This window comes from Ceratotherium simum, chromosome 29, assembly GCF_057802395.1.
Source record: "Ceratotherium simum simum isolate JZ-2026a chromosome 29, ASM5780239v1, whole genome shotgun sequence".
Taxonomy (NCBI): domain Eukaryota; kingdom Metazoa; phylum Chordata; class Mammalia; order Perissodactyla; family Rhinocerotidae; genus Ceratotherium; species Ceratotherium simum.
Window position 1 is genome coordinate 7,911,696 of NC_141928.1, and position 18,795 is coordinate 7,930,490.

At 56.3% G+C, this 18,795-nt stretch overlaps 1 protein-coding gene across 4 annotated transcripts in view; it reads right to left on the bottom strand.

The window, feature by feature from the left end:
- Positions 1–561: 561 nt before the first annotated feature.
- Positions 562–18,795, bottom strand: part of LOC101401651 (leucine rich repeat containing 8 VRAC subunit A) — a 30,059-nt gene continuing 11,825 nt past the window's right edge. For 3 of the 4 annotated variants that reach the window (XM_087418963.1, XM_004423545.3, XM_087418962.1), the window contains 2 exons: positions 7,948–10,112; positions 562–2,406 (listed from right to left, as the gene is read on the bottom strand). In XM_087418963.1, coding sequence (XP_087275089.1) covers positions 2,131–2,406; positions 7,948–10,104 — 2,433 coding nt within the window. In that variant the 5' untranslated portion in view covers positions 10,105–10,112 and the 3' untranslated portion in view covers positions 562–2,130. Of the gene's footprint in view, positions 2,407–7,947; positions 10,113–14,722; positions 14,958–18,795 lie in introns of those variants that run through there. The other variant, XM_087418960.1, reaches the window with a different exon arrangement.

Below are 18,795 nucleotides of genomic sequence, written 5' to 3' on the forward strand. Positions count from 1 at the left end.
GGGGACCGGCTGTCAGAATTACAAGGGACCTATGAGAGCAGAGTGGAACTGCCCATTGCACAGATGGGAGATGGAGGCCTCGGGAGGGAAGGGATCTGCCCAGCTTCATGCAGGGGAAAACTGAGCTGGGACAAAGACCTGACAAGGACTGGCTCCCCTTCCAGTGCCCTCCCTTCCCTCCCCCAATCCATCAAAGCTCACGAGGGCCCAAACCACAGGCCAGTGGGTCAGCAGAGCTCACGAGGGCCCAAACCACAGGCCAGTGGGTCAGCAGAGCTCACAAGGGCCCACACCACAGGCGAGTGGGCCGGCAGAGAAACGTGCTGGCTGCAGGATCCCTCGCCGGGGCCCACACCTGACTTGGAACAGACACTCTGTCCACCTGACGTCCAGCAGCCGCCTCCAACGAGCTTACAGTTGCACGGGGCAGGGAGAGGAGCAGAGTTAACTATCTTGTAGGTACCCAATGAAATGGTCACTCAACAAACCAGGCCACAGGCCCCAGCGGGCCACAGGGAGCTGAGGGAAGGGGCCCCCCATGAGATGGAGACTCCCAGAGGCTGCTTTCTGTTACAGGTTTATTTGATATTTGAACCAAGTCTACAAGTTCAGACCCACAGGTAACGGATTGCTTCATGGTTGTCAGAGGCTAGTGTGCATTATTTCTGAGGGTTACATCCGATGACACGACACAGAAAACACAAATGGACAGACAAATGGACATAATCATTAAGACAAGAGACTCTGAAACGTGCCTTAGTGTCCAAGTGATTGATCTGAGGTGGGGACCCTCCTAAGGCAGGGACGCCATGACTATCGAAAGTGAGGTGGCTCCCTGCCCCCAGGCGCTGACGGGGCTGTGTGTGCCGGGCGCCTGGGACAGACACTGGAGCCCAAACCTGGGGAGCCTGCCCTCCCGGCAGCGACCTCCCCACCACGACCCCACCTCCAACAGTCTGTTCCGAGGGACCAGGTGGTGACAGGGCTGACGGAAGCAGCTGAGGCTAGTGGTGGTGCTGGGCAAATTCATGACACACGAGGTGGGAAAGCAGAGTCCGGGCAAGGTGGCTCCTCTGGGCTCCTTAATGCTGTGACGAGGGAGGGGGAATGGAGCACCGTTCATCTGGGGATTAGCCAACCCGAGTCTCCTCCCTTCCTGGCAGCTCCAGAACATTCCCTTTGGCCAACAGCCTCAGAAATGAGCGCCTGCCAAGACACATGGAGGAGAGAGAAAACAAGACAGCAAAAACAAAACAAAAAAATTCCTCGCCCTAGGAGAGGAACAAACAGAACTCCTGGACCAAGGTCACAGCAGATTAGGAAGACATCCTGCAGCCTGCGCCCACCAGGTGGTGGGGGGAGGAAACACGATTCAGGTCTTGCTGGTCTGCTCAAGGAAACTGCCGCCCCACCCTGAGACCCCAACTCACTGGCCTTTAGTGTCTTCTTTTCAGTTTTTTCTTTTTAATACCCAAACCCTCAATTTTCAAAGCTTAAAAAAATCTTTCTTACTTAAAAAGAAAACATCTAAAATGGATGAGGCTTGCCCCAGGCCTGGCCTTTCCACCTGGCGGCACCCCTGGGGCCACCGCCCCGCGGCTGGTTCCCACTGGACCACTCTGCTCACTCTGGGCGGGCACTACGTGCAGCAGCATCACCTAAGAGGAGACGGCACCACAGCCCACCCTTCCTGAAACACCCCCAGCCGAGCTGAGCTTCCAGGGGAATGTGTAAGTTATCTGCAGGGAGGGGACGGGAGGTGGAGAAAAATAAATACCAAGAGCTAAGGAGGCGTCCCTGGACCTCTGGCGTGGGCTCAGCCTCTGGGGCAGAGGTGGCCTCTGGGGAGGAGGCCCTGATTGTCCGGATACTGCGCTGAGACAGACTCCAGGTCTCTGATCTCCCCTACAGGCGCCTGTCCTGGGGGCACGTGTCTCAGAGGGAGAAAAGGGGCCAGCCCCTCAGGTACCGTCCTGCCACCGGCCCAGCTCACATCTGGCCCCAGGCTCCTGCCCTCCGAGAGGCTGGGCTGGTGGTCCCGGGGAATCTGGGTTGCTGGGTCTGCGGGCTCCTCGGGGTCCCGCTGCTGGCCACTCGGGGCCGGCTCGGTGCTCGGCCGCCCGCCCGCGCTCAGGCCTGCTCCTTGTCGGCCCTCCAGAGCCGTTCCTTGACCTCGGGCGGCAGGGTGTTGAACAGGTCCTCCTCCACCACCAGGCCGCTGCGCCTGAGCAGCGGGCACTCGCCCAGCTCCACGGGCAGGCACTCCAGCCGGTTGCCCCGCAGCTCGATCTGGGTCAGGTTGGTCAGCTCGCCCACCCGCGAGGGCAGCGACTGCAGCACGTTGTTGCCCAGGTGCAGGGCCCGCAGCTTGCGGCACTGGAAGAGCTCCGGGGGCAGCGCCTCGATCTGGAGGGGAAGGAGCAGGGGGCCAAAGTGAGGTGGCCAGGCTCAGACTGGGGCCTCTGGGCCGAGGCTTCCCTCCCTCCTCCCTCCCTCCCCCGGGCACCCGCACCTCCTCTGAGGCCCATTTCAGCTCCCTCGGGCCCCAAGCACCAGCAGGTCTCGGCTCTGCAGTCACTTCCTCCAGGAAGCCTTCCCTGACCTTCTGGGTAACCTCTGGCACCCCCCGCCCCCCAGCACTGGTCCCTCCATGGTGAAACTGCATGATCAGCTCTCATTCCAGGACCGTGGGCTCTGATTGGGCAGGACTGGGTCGCATTATTCCCCCGCCCCGTCTCTAGCACCAGGCCCCCTAAGAAGCATATCACCCGAGCCAGCTACTACCAGCTCCCCCCTCCACCCCCCAGGGCTCTAGGAGCTAGGGCGCCGGTCCCGCGTGGGTTAAGAAGAATTTATGGACGGGCCGGCCCGGTGGCGCAAGCGGTTAAGTGCGCGCGCTCTGCTGCGGCGGCCCGGGGTTCGCTGGTTCGGGTCCCGGCGCGCACCGACGCACTGCTTGGCAAGCCATGCTGTGGCGGCGTCCCATATAAAGTGGAGGAAGATGGGCACAGATGTTAGCCCACGGCCGTCTTCCTCAGCAAAAAAAAAAAAAAAGAGGAGGATTGGCGGATGTTAGCACAGGTCTGATCTCCTCACAAAAAAAAAAAAAAAAAAAAAGAAGAATTTATGGAAGCAGACAGCACGCTGGGAACATTCCACACCCTAAACTGTTTCTGAGAACTGGGGAGAGCTCGCCAATAGGGGTGAGAATCCCAGCTGTGTCACTTCCTCTTCCTGGGCCTCAGTTTCCTCACCTGTCAAGTCACAGGCTGATCATGAGGGCAGGGAGCACAGTATTGGCTATTTGGAGTCTGCGCCTTCTGATTTTGCAAAATCTGAATGACGGGCAACAACCATATGCAGCTCACTCCATGGTAGGCTGGCTCTGAGCACTGCTACTATAACTCATTTAACCCTCAGAACTACCTGTGAATACTCTGGAAACACTCTTGCCATTTTACAGATGGGATAACTGAGGCCCTGAAGAAGCCCAGACGTTCACAGCTGGAAAGTGGTGGAGCCAAGATTTGAACCCATGGGTTCAATAGCCCACGCTCTGCCAACTGCCCACACTGATGGTGGAGCAAGGAACAAACAGGGTGGCCCAAGAGGGGACATGCTGTGTCTCCCGGCACACAGGAAGGGCTCCATAAACACCAGCTGCTTCCCTGCCCTCTGTGAGTGATCAGGCTTCTTCCTGAGCCTGTCTGTCCTAAAATAACCTCCTTCAGATACGACGGGCAGGAGGGACCCTACCCACAGGGCAGGAGCCAGGAGACTTGCGCCCCGATCGCTCGTGCGGATGATGGGGAGACGTACAATAACCCCTCTCAGCTTGCCCTGTCACTGTCCCCATTTTCCTGCTGAGCAGGCTGAGGCCTGGAGAGGTGAAACGCAGCGTGTCTGAGGTTGCACGGCCAGAAACGGGCAAGAGACGATGCGAGGCTTGCTTCCTCCAACTCAGAGCTGCGCTGTAGTCTCATCTGCCAAATGTGGTGCTCACTGGTCATGTAACCCTAGGCAAGTCTCCTTCCCTCCCTGGGCCTCAGTTTCCCCATCTGCAGAAGGAAAGGGCTGGACTAGAAACGCCCCTCGACTCAGCTGTTCAGTGAGCGAGGACATCCGGGCCGACTGGGACCTCACAGGCTCTTGGTCTCTCTGTCCATTTCCGGACGAGGACCCCGGTTCCAGGCGAGGAACTTGCCCTTCCCAGCCGGGAAATCAGTGTGGCCATGGCTGGGCCACGTGGATGTTTTAAAGGAGACTCCTGACCTGGGCCTCCAAAACCGCCACCGCTGTGCCCAATGGTCAAGAATGGGGCAGAGGTGGCTGCCAGGTCAGCGGGGTCGAAGTTCAGGGACGTGACGGTGAGACGGCAGATGGAAGTGGGCTCCAGCAGGACAGAGAGGCCAGAGCCGCCCAGGGACCCCATTCCCCCTGCAGCGGCCTCCTCTGACCCCACAGTGGTCAGGAGCAGTGGGAAAGGCTCCGTCGTCCGGCCAGAGAGTGGGGTTCACATACTGTCTGCCTGGCTGTGTAGCTCCCTCCCTGAAACGCCCCCTGCCCAGAACATGCCATGCCCCAGCCAGTGAGCTCTCTCCAGGCCCCACAGAGAGAAGAGAAGACGCCTTCAGTGGCTCAGCATGCCACCAGAACCACACCTGTCCTTTGGACCTGTCCTCGTCCTGAGGTATCGCTCGTCTGCTGAAGGCTTGAAGTCATTTTCCGTCACCCCCATCCCGCTCTCTCCTCAGGGACCTCGGTGGCTCCCCCATCAGCACTGAAGTGGCCTCAATCTACCTGGTCTTTGAAAAAAGACAACCCTCCCAGGAGCCTTCTAGGGTTGCTCCATCACTCTCCACCCTTCCTGACAAACCATCTGGAAAGATGCCGTCTCTCTCCTCAGCCCACCATCATCTGGCTTCTGCCCTGTCCACCCTTGAAACTATCTGGCCAGAGTCACCAGCTGTCACTCCTAATCCACTGGACCTGAACCCGGGCTCCTTTCACCTGACTCCCCATGCGCTGAGAGCCCACACACTCCCGCCCGGCCTTCATCTTTTGCTGTCCATCCCGAAGGCTCCAGCCAGACTCCCTTCCTTCCCCTCCATCCTTTCCCTCATCACCCATGAGCTCTGGGGGGACGACTCTGAGCTTCAGGTTGACTCAGCACGGTCGCTTGGACGTCCCAGAGCCCCCAGACACCCCCCACGGACACACCCTCTCTTCTCTGAAAACCTCCTCTGAAGGCCCGTGTCCTGTCTCAATGATCCTCCATCTACCCAGGCAGCCAAGTGAGAAACCTCGGGCCCCCTCAGACCTCTCGCTCTCTTCCCCGCTCCAATCCAGCCCATGTCCTGCGGCGACGGCCTCCAAAGTCTCCCCCAAATCCGCCTATGTCCCTCTCCATCCCCGGCAGCCTCTGCCTCCAGGCCTCACCCCCTCCCCTGACGGCTGCACACGGGTTTTCTGAGCTCTTCATCTCTCCTCTTGCCCCCTCAAACCTAGCCCCTCCTGCTGCAGCAAGAGCAGTCCCTCTAAATTGCACGTCAGCTTGTTCCTGCCTGCGCTCAATCAACAAGAATTCCGTCAACAGTTGCTGCACATCAGGGATTGAAGGGAGGAACCAAGGTCCTCGTCATCAGAGCTTATGGCCTGGCCGGGGGAAGGCACATGCAACAAAGGAAGATACAATCCTGCTCCTACAGGCCCTGGTGGACAGCCTGGCCCCCACCCTCAGGGATAAGTCCAAACCCCAGCTCCCTGCTCCTCGCCACCGGCTTCCAGTTCCTCTGGGACACAACAGCTACTGGACTCTCCCTTTCATCTTCACCTGGCTAACTCCTTCTGTCCTCCAGGGCCAGGTGAAGTGTCCCTTCCTCCAGGAGACCCACCTGCCCTGGGTTAAGTCTGGGTTGAGGCCCCTCCTCTGTGCTCCAGGTAGCTCTTGCCGTCTGTGCTAACCGCTGGTTACCTGTCTCTCCCCATGAGATGGGGAGCTCAGGATGGGCAGCCCGGGGGCCTTGATCCTCCCTGTGTCCCTAGCACCTTGCTCCACACCAGGAACGCTCAAAAAACATTTGCCAAATCAATGAACTGATGAAAGAATGAATGAGTGGATGAATGAATGAATGCCTGCCTTGTCAAGGTATTCATTAGCAAGAGTTTAAACTTGGGAAAACAGTAGCCAAGGGCCTGAGCCAGGCCACACCCACCCGTCCCAACCCATCCTGTCTCAACCTACCCCCCAGAGGAGGGAGGAGGGAGAGGGGCTCCAGCCAAATAGGAGGAGCCTGAATAGGATGGGCCCAAGAGACCTTTTCTCCCTATAAAGGCCTCTGGCATTCTGGGGGTGCGGGGACAGGACGTGATTAAGCAGCATACTAATCGGTGTCAGAGGGTCTCCTTCGTCAGGACAGCGTGCCTGCTGCCACCAGCTCCCTTCCTGAGGGCTGAACTCAGCCAACAGGCCTCACCTAACAGGCTAGCTGGGGGGGTGGCCGGGGAGCCGGGCTGGATGCCGGCGCACCCTCCACCCAGTAGGAGGGCCCGTCAAGCCCCAGTGTGCACAGCTCTGGGACAGAGCAGGTGTGACAGAAGGTCATGGGATGCCCAAGCCTGAACCAACTCCACAGGCAATCTGGCCCCACGCTGTGCTCTGGGAGCCACTTGGTCCCCTACAGATATTAAGGAAAGGTTTGGGGTTGTCCAGTGCTCCCCAAATGTGGCTTCTCCCCAGGAGCCCAATTTCCTCATCAGGAGCCTGCCCCATGCCCTGGGGGCAGATCTTCCAGAGTGAAGCGACCTGGGATCTGACCTTGCCCTTGTGCACTCTCACACGTGCACAGTCAAAATTTGGGGAAGGGAGAAAGGATTTGTCACAGCCTCTGATATATGGAGGAGCCAGTTCGGTTTGCACTAAGAGAGGTGTAGGGAAGAGGGGAGGGGAGCTTCTAAGTGATCAGAGGTCTGGGGTGCCTGGACCCTCCAATCTGAGTGATGCTGGAGAAGGCATGTGCTTTCCTGGAGCAGTGGGATCCCAGGGGCTGCCTGCCTCCGAGTGTGAGCCTGCTGGAGAGAGCTCCTGTTGGGCGACTCAACAGGATGCGGGAGCATCGTGCCCAGCACAGGGTTGACACGGAGCAAGTGCTCCACGAACCACAGGGCTGCTTTGTGCCACTGCCTGCAATGGAGGCGCACAGGTGACGGCTGAATCAGATCTCCCTCTCAGTCTCCCAGCCCCTGGCCTCGGGCTTCCACCAACACGTGCCTCACTGCGAAAGTCTCCAGCCTGAAAGCAGCGACAGGAAGACCAGTTCTTTCCAACGTCAACCTCCCTGCAGGTCCCCAGGACAGGTGGGCAGCGGCACGTCCCCACAGTGGCTGTAACTTTGTTTCCACTGCAGAGGCCAGACCGCAAAGCCACAGGAGCACCCTGCCCTCAACCCCACTCACCGGCCTCCGTGGAGGGGCCCCTGTGTGGGTGCTTCCCCGGCCAGGCAAGGGCTGGCGCACAGGGGCCGCCAACAGTTTCAAGTGTCCCTCTAGGGCATGGCTTCCCGCTTTGCCGCCCATAAAGGGTTTGCACAATTTCCTTGGACCCCCTGCCCGTGCACATCCCTGCCTATGAGGAACCCAGCCCAAGGTCACCTTGGGGACAGGCCCTGCCTGACCACACCATCCCTCCTGGCACGAGAACACTGCAGCATTCTCTGACAAAGGCAGGTTCCCCACCCCAGAGATCCTGATTTAGCAGGTCTGGAGTGGGGCCCAGGAATCTATATGTTCAACAAGCTCCTCCTGGGTGGCTGTGGGAACCACAGGCGAGGACTCCAAACCGGGAGCATCAGATGGTCCCGAGACACTGGGCCTCGTGAGCACCCCCACCATGGGCCACGGCCAGTGTGCCTGCTAGCCCGTGTGCAGAGCCGCTGCCGGGCCACTCACCCGGTTGGCCGTGACGGCCAGGTTCTGGAGGTTCTGCAGGAGGCCAATGTCGGCGGGGAGGAAGGTCAGGTTGTTGTGGCTGAGGTCCAGGTAGCGCAGCTTGCGGCAGTAGAAGAGCTGGGTGGGGATCTTCTCGATCTTGTTGCGGTTCAGGTAGAGGCGCTCGAGGTTGGTGAGGTTGCCGATCTGGATGGGGATGTAGGCGATGTGGTTGTACCACAGCTTAAGGCAGGTGAGGCGGTGCAGGTGCTGGAAGCTGATGATCTCCTCGATGGTCTTGAGGTTATTGTCCTTGAGGTCGATCTCCTGCAGGTTGTGGAGGCTGAAGATGGAGTGGGGGATGCGCTCCAGGTCGCAGCGGATCAGCTCCAGCTCCGTCAGGTTCACCATCTTCTTGAGGCTGTTGAGCACGATGAGCTTGGTGCCCTCGTTGTTGATGGACAGCTTCTGCAGGTGCACGCCCACGTCCGTGACCACCTGCGGCAGCTTGCTCAGGTTGCTCTTGAGCCGGAGCACCTTCAGGCGCTTGAGCTCTCGCAGCCCGTCGATGACGATGTAGCGGTTGTTCTCTGCGCTCAGGTTGCCCGTCAGGTGCAGCTCCTCCAGCGTCTTCAGGCTGTAGATCCACAGCGGTATCTCCTTGATGTCTGTGAACTTGATGTGCAGCGCCCGCAGGTTCTCACGCAGGAAGGCCAGCGCGGGCGCCTCGATCTTGGCCGCTGTGTGGTACAGCCACAGCTCCTTGAGGCCCGTGAGCTGGGCGATGCTGGGCGGGATGGTCACGTCCGGGATCAGCTCCAGCTTCAGAACCTCCAGCTCGACCAGGTCGAACACGGTGTCGGGGATGCCACTAAGCATGAACAGGTGCAGCTCCAGCTTGTCCTGCGCATTCTTGGTGAGCCGCTGCCGCAGCTTGTCCAGCGTCCACTCGTTGTTGAGGTTCAGCTGCCGCAGCTTGTTCTCGCTCACCTCTGACAGGAAGACGGCGAAGCGCTTCGAGTAGAGCGGGTCATACTGGTCGATGAGGTGGAGCATGAAGGCAAAGTCATTCTTGACGTCGGGGATGTCGCTGTAGCTGCTCTCCTCGCGGATGGACTCGAACGAGTACTTCTTCAGTGAGCGCCGCAGCATCCACCACAGCGTGTACATGCAGATGAGGCCGTAGAAGATGACCAGGCTGATGTAGAAGGAGGCCAGGATCTTGAAGAGCGTGGCCAGGGGGTGGGCACACCGGTAGGTGCGGTAGCCCGTCAGGCTCTCGATGTCCACGGTGCAGTCCACGTCGAACTTGATGTTGTGCACGTAGTAGACGGTGTAGCAGATGATGAGGATGAACTTGATCACCTTGATGATGGTCTGCCGCATGTAGAGGCGGTACACGATGTCCCCCTCCTCCACGTGGGTCCGAAACTTCTTCACCTTCTCAAATAGCGCCTTGGCCTGCTCTCCCTCCTTCTTGTCCAGCACGCCCGTCTCCGAGCGGTCCACGATGCCCTGCTCGATCCGAGACTTGGTCCGCTGCAGCATGGGCACAGTGGCCTCCACGTCCTCACTGACCGTCGATGACTTCTTATCCATGGAGCCGTTCATCTTGCTGAAGGCCGGCTTGGGGTCGCTCTCCTCCACCACCGTCTCCGACAGGGCCCGTGTGGTCCAGGGAGAGTCAAAGCACTTAAGCAGGATAGACACGAAGTGCTCCAGCTTCGAGCTGGTGCGCGGGAACTTGAACCAGAAGTTGCTGCAGGCCAGGAAGATGAGCGTGTGCAGGAGCACCAGGTAGGGGAAGTACTTGGCGAACCAGTGCAGGCGGTTCTCGTAGCACACGGCGTCCACATAGTTGTACTGGTGCCGGTCCAGGTCATACTTGATGCCCGTGGGGCCTGTGTCTGGGGCCGGCAGGACCGTGGAGTTGGGATAGGTGGGCTCTGGGCCAGGGGCCGCCCAGCCCCGGAACGAGTCGTTGCAGGAGTCTTTGGTGACCCACTTACAAGGCAGGCAGATCATCTTGTCCTGGGTGACCTGCAGTGTGCCCCCAAAGACGGCGATCATCAGCATGACGATGGAGATGTAGTCGGTGAACACGTCCCACCACGGCTTCAGGATCCGGTACGCTGGCTGCGTGTCCGCAAAGTAGCGGAGCTCTGTCACCGGAATCATGGTTCAACCTGAAAGGGACCCACAGGAGGGGTTACCGCAGGGTGGCTGGCTTTCTGGGATCCAGGGGTCAGGGGAAGGAGACAATTGACCTATCGTCCAAAATTCCACCTTGAGTCTAGCTGGGAGTCACAGCTTTGCCACTCACGGGGTGGTCCATGGATCGGCCTTTCTCCAGAAAGCAAGTGGTCACTGGGAGGCTGGGAAACCAGCCCAGGGGAAGGCAGGCAGCCTCCCCACTTAAGGAACAGGAAGACCAAGCACTGAGGTCAGGGCCCATGCTGACAGATGCTCCTGCAGCCTCACAGGGGCGCCCCCTGCATTCCAGCAAGAGCATTCAGAATTCCTCTCTAGACCCCATCCTACTAACGACCAGACTGACCAGAGGGGCTTGTTGAAAGCTCCCAGCTCACTTGGAACCAGCGGCCCTGAAGCGGCATCAGTGACCTGAAGAGATTTATGCGAAGTCTGAGAAAAGCCAAATGCGGAAGAGGGGGCTTAATATGCACTCACTCTTGTAAAGCAAGTAGGGAAGTTTTAAAAATTGTACATGTGTGCATGTGGTTATGTCCATATAGGATTCTGGGAGCTCCTGGCGGAAACCGGAAGGACACACACACAGCAGGTGTAATGACAGGCTCCTTGGCAGAGAAGGGACAAGAAAATCAGACATGTCTCCACCCCAAGCTGGATGACGTGATCACACTCATGGATTTACGTAAAATCATCTCTGGCTGTGTGCATCTGTGTGGGTGTATAAAGAAACTAAAAAACAGGGCCGGCACAGTAGTATAGTGGTTAAGTTCACGCACTCAGCTTTGGCGGCCCAGGGTTTGCGAGTTCGGATTCTGGACGCAGACTTATGCGTGGCTCATCAAGCCATGCTGTGGCAGCCTCCCTTGTACAAAATAGAAGGAGATGGGCACAGATGTTAGCTCACAGATCTTCCTCAAAAAAACAAAAAAAAACCAAAAAAACCAGCAGGAGATTCTCCCCAAGGGTCTAACTCGGCAGGTCTCAGGTAGAGCCTGGGAATCTCACTTTTAGCACATGACTTCGGTGACACGAATGATTGGCCACGTTTGGAAAACACTGGATAAGAAGCCACATTCAGGAACTCCAGCCAGTGACACACAGAGGGTGTGCCATAAAAGAATCGTGCGGAAGGAATCCCGTCCTGGGATCGTCCCATCCATAACCACCCTGCCACAATACGTCGCTTATAACAAATGGTCTGTGAGACTGTAACGAGATAAAAAAGGTACTGGATGTTCCCTGGAGAACACTGGGAAAATATAAAAAAGCATAAGGACAAAAAAAGAACTTCCTATAAAAACATGGGCCTGGGTTACCCACTGCTGACTTTACAAGGAGTGATAATCTCCCAGTTGTTTCTGCGTCTATTTTTTAAAATAAAATTGTGATTTTACTTTACTCCCTATTTTTTTTTTTTGTGAGGAAGATCAGCCCTGAGCTAACAACCATGCCAATCCTCCTCTTTTTGCTGAGGAAGACCGGCCCTGAGCTAACATCTGTGCCCATCTTCCTCCACTTTATGTGGGACTCCGCCACAGCATGGCCTGACAAGCGGTGTGTCGGTGTGCACCCGGGATCCGAACCCGGGCCGCCAGCAGCGGAGCCCGCGCACTTAACCGCTAAGCCACGGGGCCGGCCCCTACTCCCTATTTCCTTTTTTTTAATTAAAAAAAAATTTTTTTTTTTTGAGGAAGATCAGCCCTGAGCTAACATCCATGCTAATCCTCCTCTTTTTGCTAAGGAAAACTGGCTCTGAGCTAACATCTATTGCCAATCTTCCTCCTTTTTTTTATCCCTAAAGCCCCAGTAGATAGCTGCATGTCATAGTTGCGCATCCTTCTAGTTGCTGTATGTGGGACGTGGCCTCAGCGTGGCCGGAGAAGCAGTGCGTCGGTGCGCACCCGGGATCCAAACCCAGGTTGCCAGTAGCAGAGCGTGCGCACTTAACCGCTAAGCCATGGGGCCGGCCCCTAATTTTATTTTTTATTTTATTTTTTTTTGTGAGGAAGATCAGCCCTGAACTAACATCCATTCCAATCCTCCTCTTTGTGCTGAGGGAGACCAGCTCTGAGCTAACATCTATTGCCAATCCTCCTCCTCTTTTTCCCCAAAGCCCCAGTAGATAGTTCCATGTCGTAGTTGCACATCCTTCTAGTTTCTGTATGTGGGACGCGGCCTCAGCATGGCCGGAGAAGCAGTGTGTCGGTGCGTGCCTGCGATCCGAACCCGGGCTGCCAGTAGCGGAGCACGCACACTTAACCACTAAGCCACGGGGCCGGCCCCTACTCCCTATTTTCTAATCTAGGATCTACATTTTATTCTATTTTATTTATTTATTTATTTTTTACTGAGGAAGATTGGCCCTGAGCTAACATCCGTGCCCATCTTCCTCTACTTCATATTTGGGACACCTGCCACAGCATGGCTTGATAAGCAGTGCGTAGGTCCGCGCCCGGGATCCGAACCTGTGAACCCCAGGCCACCGAAGTGGAGCACAGGAACTTAATCACTATGCCACCAGGCTGGCCCCTAGAATCTACATTTTAAACCAAAGTTTAAATACCTGTGTTTTGACAAATGGGTCTGTTCTCTTGGGAGAGGAACAAAGGGGCCCAGGTTATGAGACTGGGCCACCTCACTCTGATTACTGGTAATATTAATAACAACCATGGTAACGAACCCTTGATAAAACAGGGCCTCCCTACAAACGCCAATGCTTCCTGGGCCGTCTTTCCAGGGCATGCTGGCATGGGTGGGGAGGACAGGAGGAAAGCAGGGACAGGACTCCGCAAGGGAACTGGGGCACTTAGATGGACATGTGCCAGGCACTGGGCCAGTCCTTAGCATGGAATCTGCCTCATGGAATCCCCTGGATGCCCAGATGCAGGGCCTATTTTGGCCCCATTCCACAGATGGGGGAACTAGGGCTGAGGAAGGTGAAGTCACCTGCCCAGCATCCCTCTACCACCCAGGGCAGAGCCAGGACCAAACCCAGGCCTGACCTTCCACCTCCCCACTCGGGTCCTCACCACTGCTCAGGCTCACCGTCCACCTGCCCGAGGCCCCACACACGGGTGCTGCCAAGAGATGGAGCCCAGAGTCCAGCTTCCCTGCCTCCCGGGGTTCCCAGAGCTCAGGTCACCACAGGGCCAGCAGACACCACCACCCGCCCTGGGCCGGCGGCTCCAGCCCAGGGGTCAGCCCTCCTGGTGAGGCCAGGACTCAAAGGCCGGGGGAGTGCCCACCTCACAGGAAGGCCCGGGCCCTCTAATGACCAGCTGGCTCCTCACACCACCCACACTCCTGGGAAAGTGGCACTCCAGAGGAGGGCCTGCTGAATCACGCAGCCGGCCTCCAGCTGAAAGACACCCGGACACTCAGCCCTCCCTTCCTGGCGCCCCGAGTCCACATCCAGGCAGGCGCCCAAAGATTGGGGACCGGAAAGGAGCGGGGGCCAAGACAGAGGGCCCGAGGGCATGCAACAGCCTGCCCCGGAGAGCCCAGAAGGAGACTGCCATGGCAGGATGCCAGACACGGGGGGTGGGGGCAGTTTATGACCAGGCAGGATGTGGTTGCCACCTCACTGATTTGGAGGGAGTGGGTGTGTCAACCCACTGGAGAGCACCCCGCCTCTCAGCAGGAGCCGCGCCTTGGCCCCTGCCATCCCGGGGCTCTGCCTGTGTGCCTTCTCCATTCCTCCTGCGTCTGAGGTGGGAAACAGCTCCCTTACAGGTGAGGGAACTTGAGGCTCAGAGGGTAGGAAACAGCCAGTCCACTCTGGTATGATGGCTCTTACTGCCCCCATGCCCCTACTCCTGGTCTCAACTCTCCGTCCAGCCCTTGGCTAGGTCATCTGGGGGCAATAAAAGTGACCAACGTGTGTCCCCCGCCTCAGGGGCCTCTGGGCCCAGTGTGAGCATGTGGGCAGTGTGTGAGAGACAGAGGACGGCCTGAACAACTGGAGCCTGTGTCAGGGCAGGGGGCAGCCATGGCTACAGCAGGAGAGACGGACGCCACCTTCCCACTGAGAACGGCTTCATGGAGGGGACAGTCCTGTACCTGTCCCAGAGGCTCCCTCCTGGCACCACCTCAGCTCAGGGCTGTTCCCATCCCGCCACGCAGAGGTGGCCACGGAGGTCCAGAGGGGCAGAGCTAGGGCCCAGGTCACAGAGCTTAAAAGCGCAGGACCCGTGTGGGTGACCTGTCTGAGGGTGTCACCCTCTAGTTACACCCGTTTCTGCCTCACCTCTGCCACCAACTCGCTGTGAGACTCTGGACAAGTCACTGCCCCTCTCTGATGGGGTTTTGAGGGGAATCTAGAAAGCAGGTGCAGGCACCAAACCCCGGGCTTTAGTCCCCAGGGGTGCCACAGAAGAGGAGACGGCCAGGTGGCCAGAGCATGGGGCAGCCCCCTCTCGAGGGGCTCTTGCTGAGGGTGAGGAGGGAAGCCAGTGGCCAATAAGCCGGAGACCTAGGTGCAGGCCTGGGCTCAGCCGCCTGTGGCTTGGCCTCGCTGCAGAGCCTTGGGAAAGGTCCTCACTGGCTTTTGGCCTCAGGTTCTTCACCAATACAACGGGCACGATACCTCACAGGGCTGCTGGGAAGAGTCCATGGAATTCACGCTTTCAAAGCGCTTAGCGCAGAGTGGGGCAAGCAGGAAGGTTTGGCTGGTGTCATCTAGCCTCGGTCTCCTCGTCACCTGGGCGAGGTCAGATGCTCCTTGAGGACAGGAGTCTTCGGCACACAGTAGGTGCTCAGTAAATTCAGAGGGTGCCTGCGAGGGGGCCAGGGCAGGAGCGGGGCGCAGGGAAGGGCACAGGCCTTGGGTGTGGCAGGGAGGCGGGGCAGCAGTGAGCTTCGGGTGGATGTGGGTGGATGTGGGCTGGGCCGCGGGGGCAGAGGGCGGAAGCAGAGGCCGCGGCTCTGGGCCCTCCCTGCTCCTGCCCAACCCTAAGGCCCCGGGGAAGGAGACGGATCCCCACAGGCCGGGAGCTCCAGGGCAGGGACCCACCCCCGAGCTGGGTGACTCAAGGTGACTACACGCCTCAGCTGGAGCAGCTCCAGGTTCCCAGACTGACGACAGAGGGCCAAGCCCAGAATCCTCACAAGTCCAGGAGGTGCACAGTTTTGGCACCCATTTTTTTCTCAAAAGTTTTTTTTTTTTACTGTGGTCAAATAGACGTAAGATTTACCATCTTAACCATTTTTAGGTGTTATAGTTCAGTGGCATGAAGTACATTCATATTGTTGTACAATCATCACCAGAACTCTTTTCATCTTGCAAAACTGAAACTCTGTACCCATTAAACAATGACTCCCCAGAGCCGGCCTGGTGGTGTAGTGGTTAAGTTCACGCACTTCACTTCAGCGGCCTGGGGTTCGCAGGTTCGGCTCACTGGCGCGGACCAACACACCGCTTATCAAGCCGCAGGTGGCCCACATATGAAGTAGAGGAAGATGGGAACGGATGTTAGCCCAGGGCCAATCTTCCTCAGCAGAAAAAGAGGAGGATTGGCAACAGATGTTAGCTCAGGGCTGATCTTCCTCACAAAAAAAAATAATGACTCCCCATTATCCCCCAGCCCCTGGCAACCACCATTCTCCTTGCTGTCTCTATGAATCTGATGACTCTAGTATCTCACAGAAGTGGAATCATACAACATTTGTTCTTTTGTGACTGGCTTATTTCACTCAACATAATGTCCTCAAGGTTCATCAATGTTGTAGCATACGTCAGAATTTCCTTCTTTTTTAAGCTGAATAATATTCTTCATGCCCATTTTATAGATAGGGAAACTGAGGCTTAGGGAGAGAAGTCATCTGCCCAACTTCACACTGTCTGTGTGTGACAGAGGCTGCCTTCACACCCAGATCTGCATGAAGCCAGACCAGCAGCACCTCCAGGGGGCCGTTCAGATGGAGCAGACCCCACCTGACAGCTGCCCTGGGGCACAGCTGGGTGTGGTCAGGAGCCATCTGTAAGGAAAGGGGCAGATTCAAGGGAGTGGGGACCTTTTTTCCCAGCTACAGGAAAGCGCTCTTCTCAGGAAGTTTCCTGCAGGCAGTGCAGTCATCCCCTCCCTGCGCTGAGCCCTCCATAGCTGCCCTGCCCCTACAAGTGTGCAACAGCGTCTCTCTCAGGGCCTCAGTTTCCCTGTCCGGAAGGGAGCAGAGAATCTGTTGTGGACATGCCCACGTTTTGTAAAAGGTGGTCAAGGTCAAGGGGCGTGCGATCCCAGGCCTCTGCCCTCCCTGGTGCCTCCCTTCCCACTGACTGCGGCCCACCTCACCCCAGGTCAGACGGCAGGGCTCTGGCCCTAGAGCCGCTGACACCACCCTAGACACCCCTTGTCCTGGCCAGTCCCGCCATCAGCCAGCAGGGAGGGAGAGGCGCTGGTCCAGGAGCCAGGACTCCTTCCCTCTTTAGCCCCTTGGCTTCCCCATCCATAAAATGGGCACGGTAACAGATGACCTGCCAAGCTCTCAGGACTATCAAGAAGTCACAGAAATGAGGTTTCCCAAACTGCTTGTGTGTGAGACCTGGCAGGTGGACAGCAAACCTCGAGCAGCGATGACACGAGCCTTGAGGTGGAGCGACAGCCGAGGCCAGTCTGGGCTCTGCCACTCAGTCGTGGAGTGACATTGGGCAGGTGACGTCACCTTTCTGAGCCTTGGGTCCCCATCTGTGGAATGGGGCTAAAACAGATATGGGCCTGGCCCCCCAGAGCAATCTTAACTTCAATAGACTGCCTACGGGTGAATGAGAAACGCACAGAAGCAGAGCAGGAAGGAAGGAAATGGGAGAAGGAAACCACCCGCAGGGCTCGCAGACACCTGGCTAAGAGACAGAGTCAGCGGAGCCCTGGCAAACAGTGGGTGAGCAATAAGCACATCCCGGGACGTTAAAGAAGCCACTCGAATGTAACAAGGCCCTTTCAGTGGATGAAGTAGCTCTGTAAGTAATGCCATTTTGGAAAAAAGCAAGATCCAGAATAATACATAAACACAATCCCATTTTGATAAAGCCTTGACCAACATTCTCCGCCCTATGGGAAGGGCTCCCTCTTACAATGAGAAAAGGGGCAAAATGAAAGGAAACTGTAATTTTTTACCAGCATGCATTATCTTTGTGATTGAAAAATAGTACAGAATTTAAAATAAATAGAGCCTAAAAAAGACAAAGGAAAAATTGGCCCCTAGTATGGGGATTGGATGTTCTTTTGTAGCTCTGAGAGGGCGATGGGGAGTTGGGTCAGGCCAGGTCTCTGCCCCAAGAGATGGAGAATCTCGACAAGATTCTGAATAGAGGACGAAGATTAAATGGTTGAAATTGGGGCGGCTGAGAAAAGACAAAAAGGCATGTGCCTGCTATCCTCTGGGCTCTGGTCTCACTAACTCGCCTTCTTCCAGAACAGATGGCTCACTTTAAGCTGGAGGCTGTGCCCTCCAAGAGGTCAGGGATCAATATCCACCAGTGAGGTGGGAGACTCCTGGCTGCACCCCGGTGAAGCTCCGGAGGCAGTGGGCAAGAGACCCCCGAGGGGTCGGGGGAGTGGGGAGGCTGGGAGCCCTGAAGGACACTCCAGACTCATCCCAGTCCCTGCGCAGAGCCCAGAACACAGAAGGTGGACAAGGTTTGCTGAACTTGACTGAGCCCAGGATGGAGAGGTGTGAGGACGGAGGACGGCAACTGTCTGGGAAAGACCAGGCCCGAGATTCAGTTACTGAAACGTTCATCAGTGTTATTTATACCCCAGGAAAATTGGAAACAACCCAGACGCCCATTATTAAGTGAATGATTGAATAATAATTAAATGATCAGATGATGGAATACGACGAAATAATGAAACATGTTAGAGCAAAATGCTTGATGACTGAACGAATGAGAAAACGTCCCAAGTATGTGAAGTGCAAAAAGGAGGTAACAAAACCACGACAGGGTAACCCTCCTGCGACAAGTTTTATGTATATACAGACATATACATATTTGAACAATATTGGCAATGAGATTAGACTGCTATTTATAATCTTTTTTCCACCCCAAACTTACCTCTATTTTCTATTATAAGCATATGTCACTCAGGTAATTAAGAGAAAAGATATTTTAAAATCATGATTCCAAAGGATCAAGAAGAGCTAAGACAAATTGCCAGAGTAAGGTGGGAGGAAATTTACTATAAAGCTATAGGAATTTGGCCAATGTGGTGTTGATGGGGGGGCCAAAGGCACAGAAGAGCAAGCCTAGAAACAGACCCCAAAATTTCTGGAAACTTAGACATGACGGTGTTGGCTTTGAGGTCAGGGGGAAAGAACGGGCGTCCATAAACAGAGCTGCTGCCAAGAATGGGCGTCCATAAACAGGGCTGCTGTCAGTTACTCATATGAAAACAGCAGAGCCCATCTACCCCCTCACATGAAAATAAATTCCAGTGACTTACAGACCGAAGGCAAACTTGAAAATGTTTAAAGAAAAATCTAAGAGACCATCTTAATGTCTTTAAGGCAGGGAAGGATTTCTCATGGGAAAGAGTACAAGACTTTATAGGAAAAGATTGATATATTGATCACATTAAATTTAAAATGTATGCACATCAAAGGATACAATAAAAAGCAAGTGAAAAGAACCCACAGACTTGGAGGAGATATTTGCAATGTGTA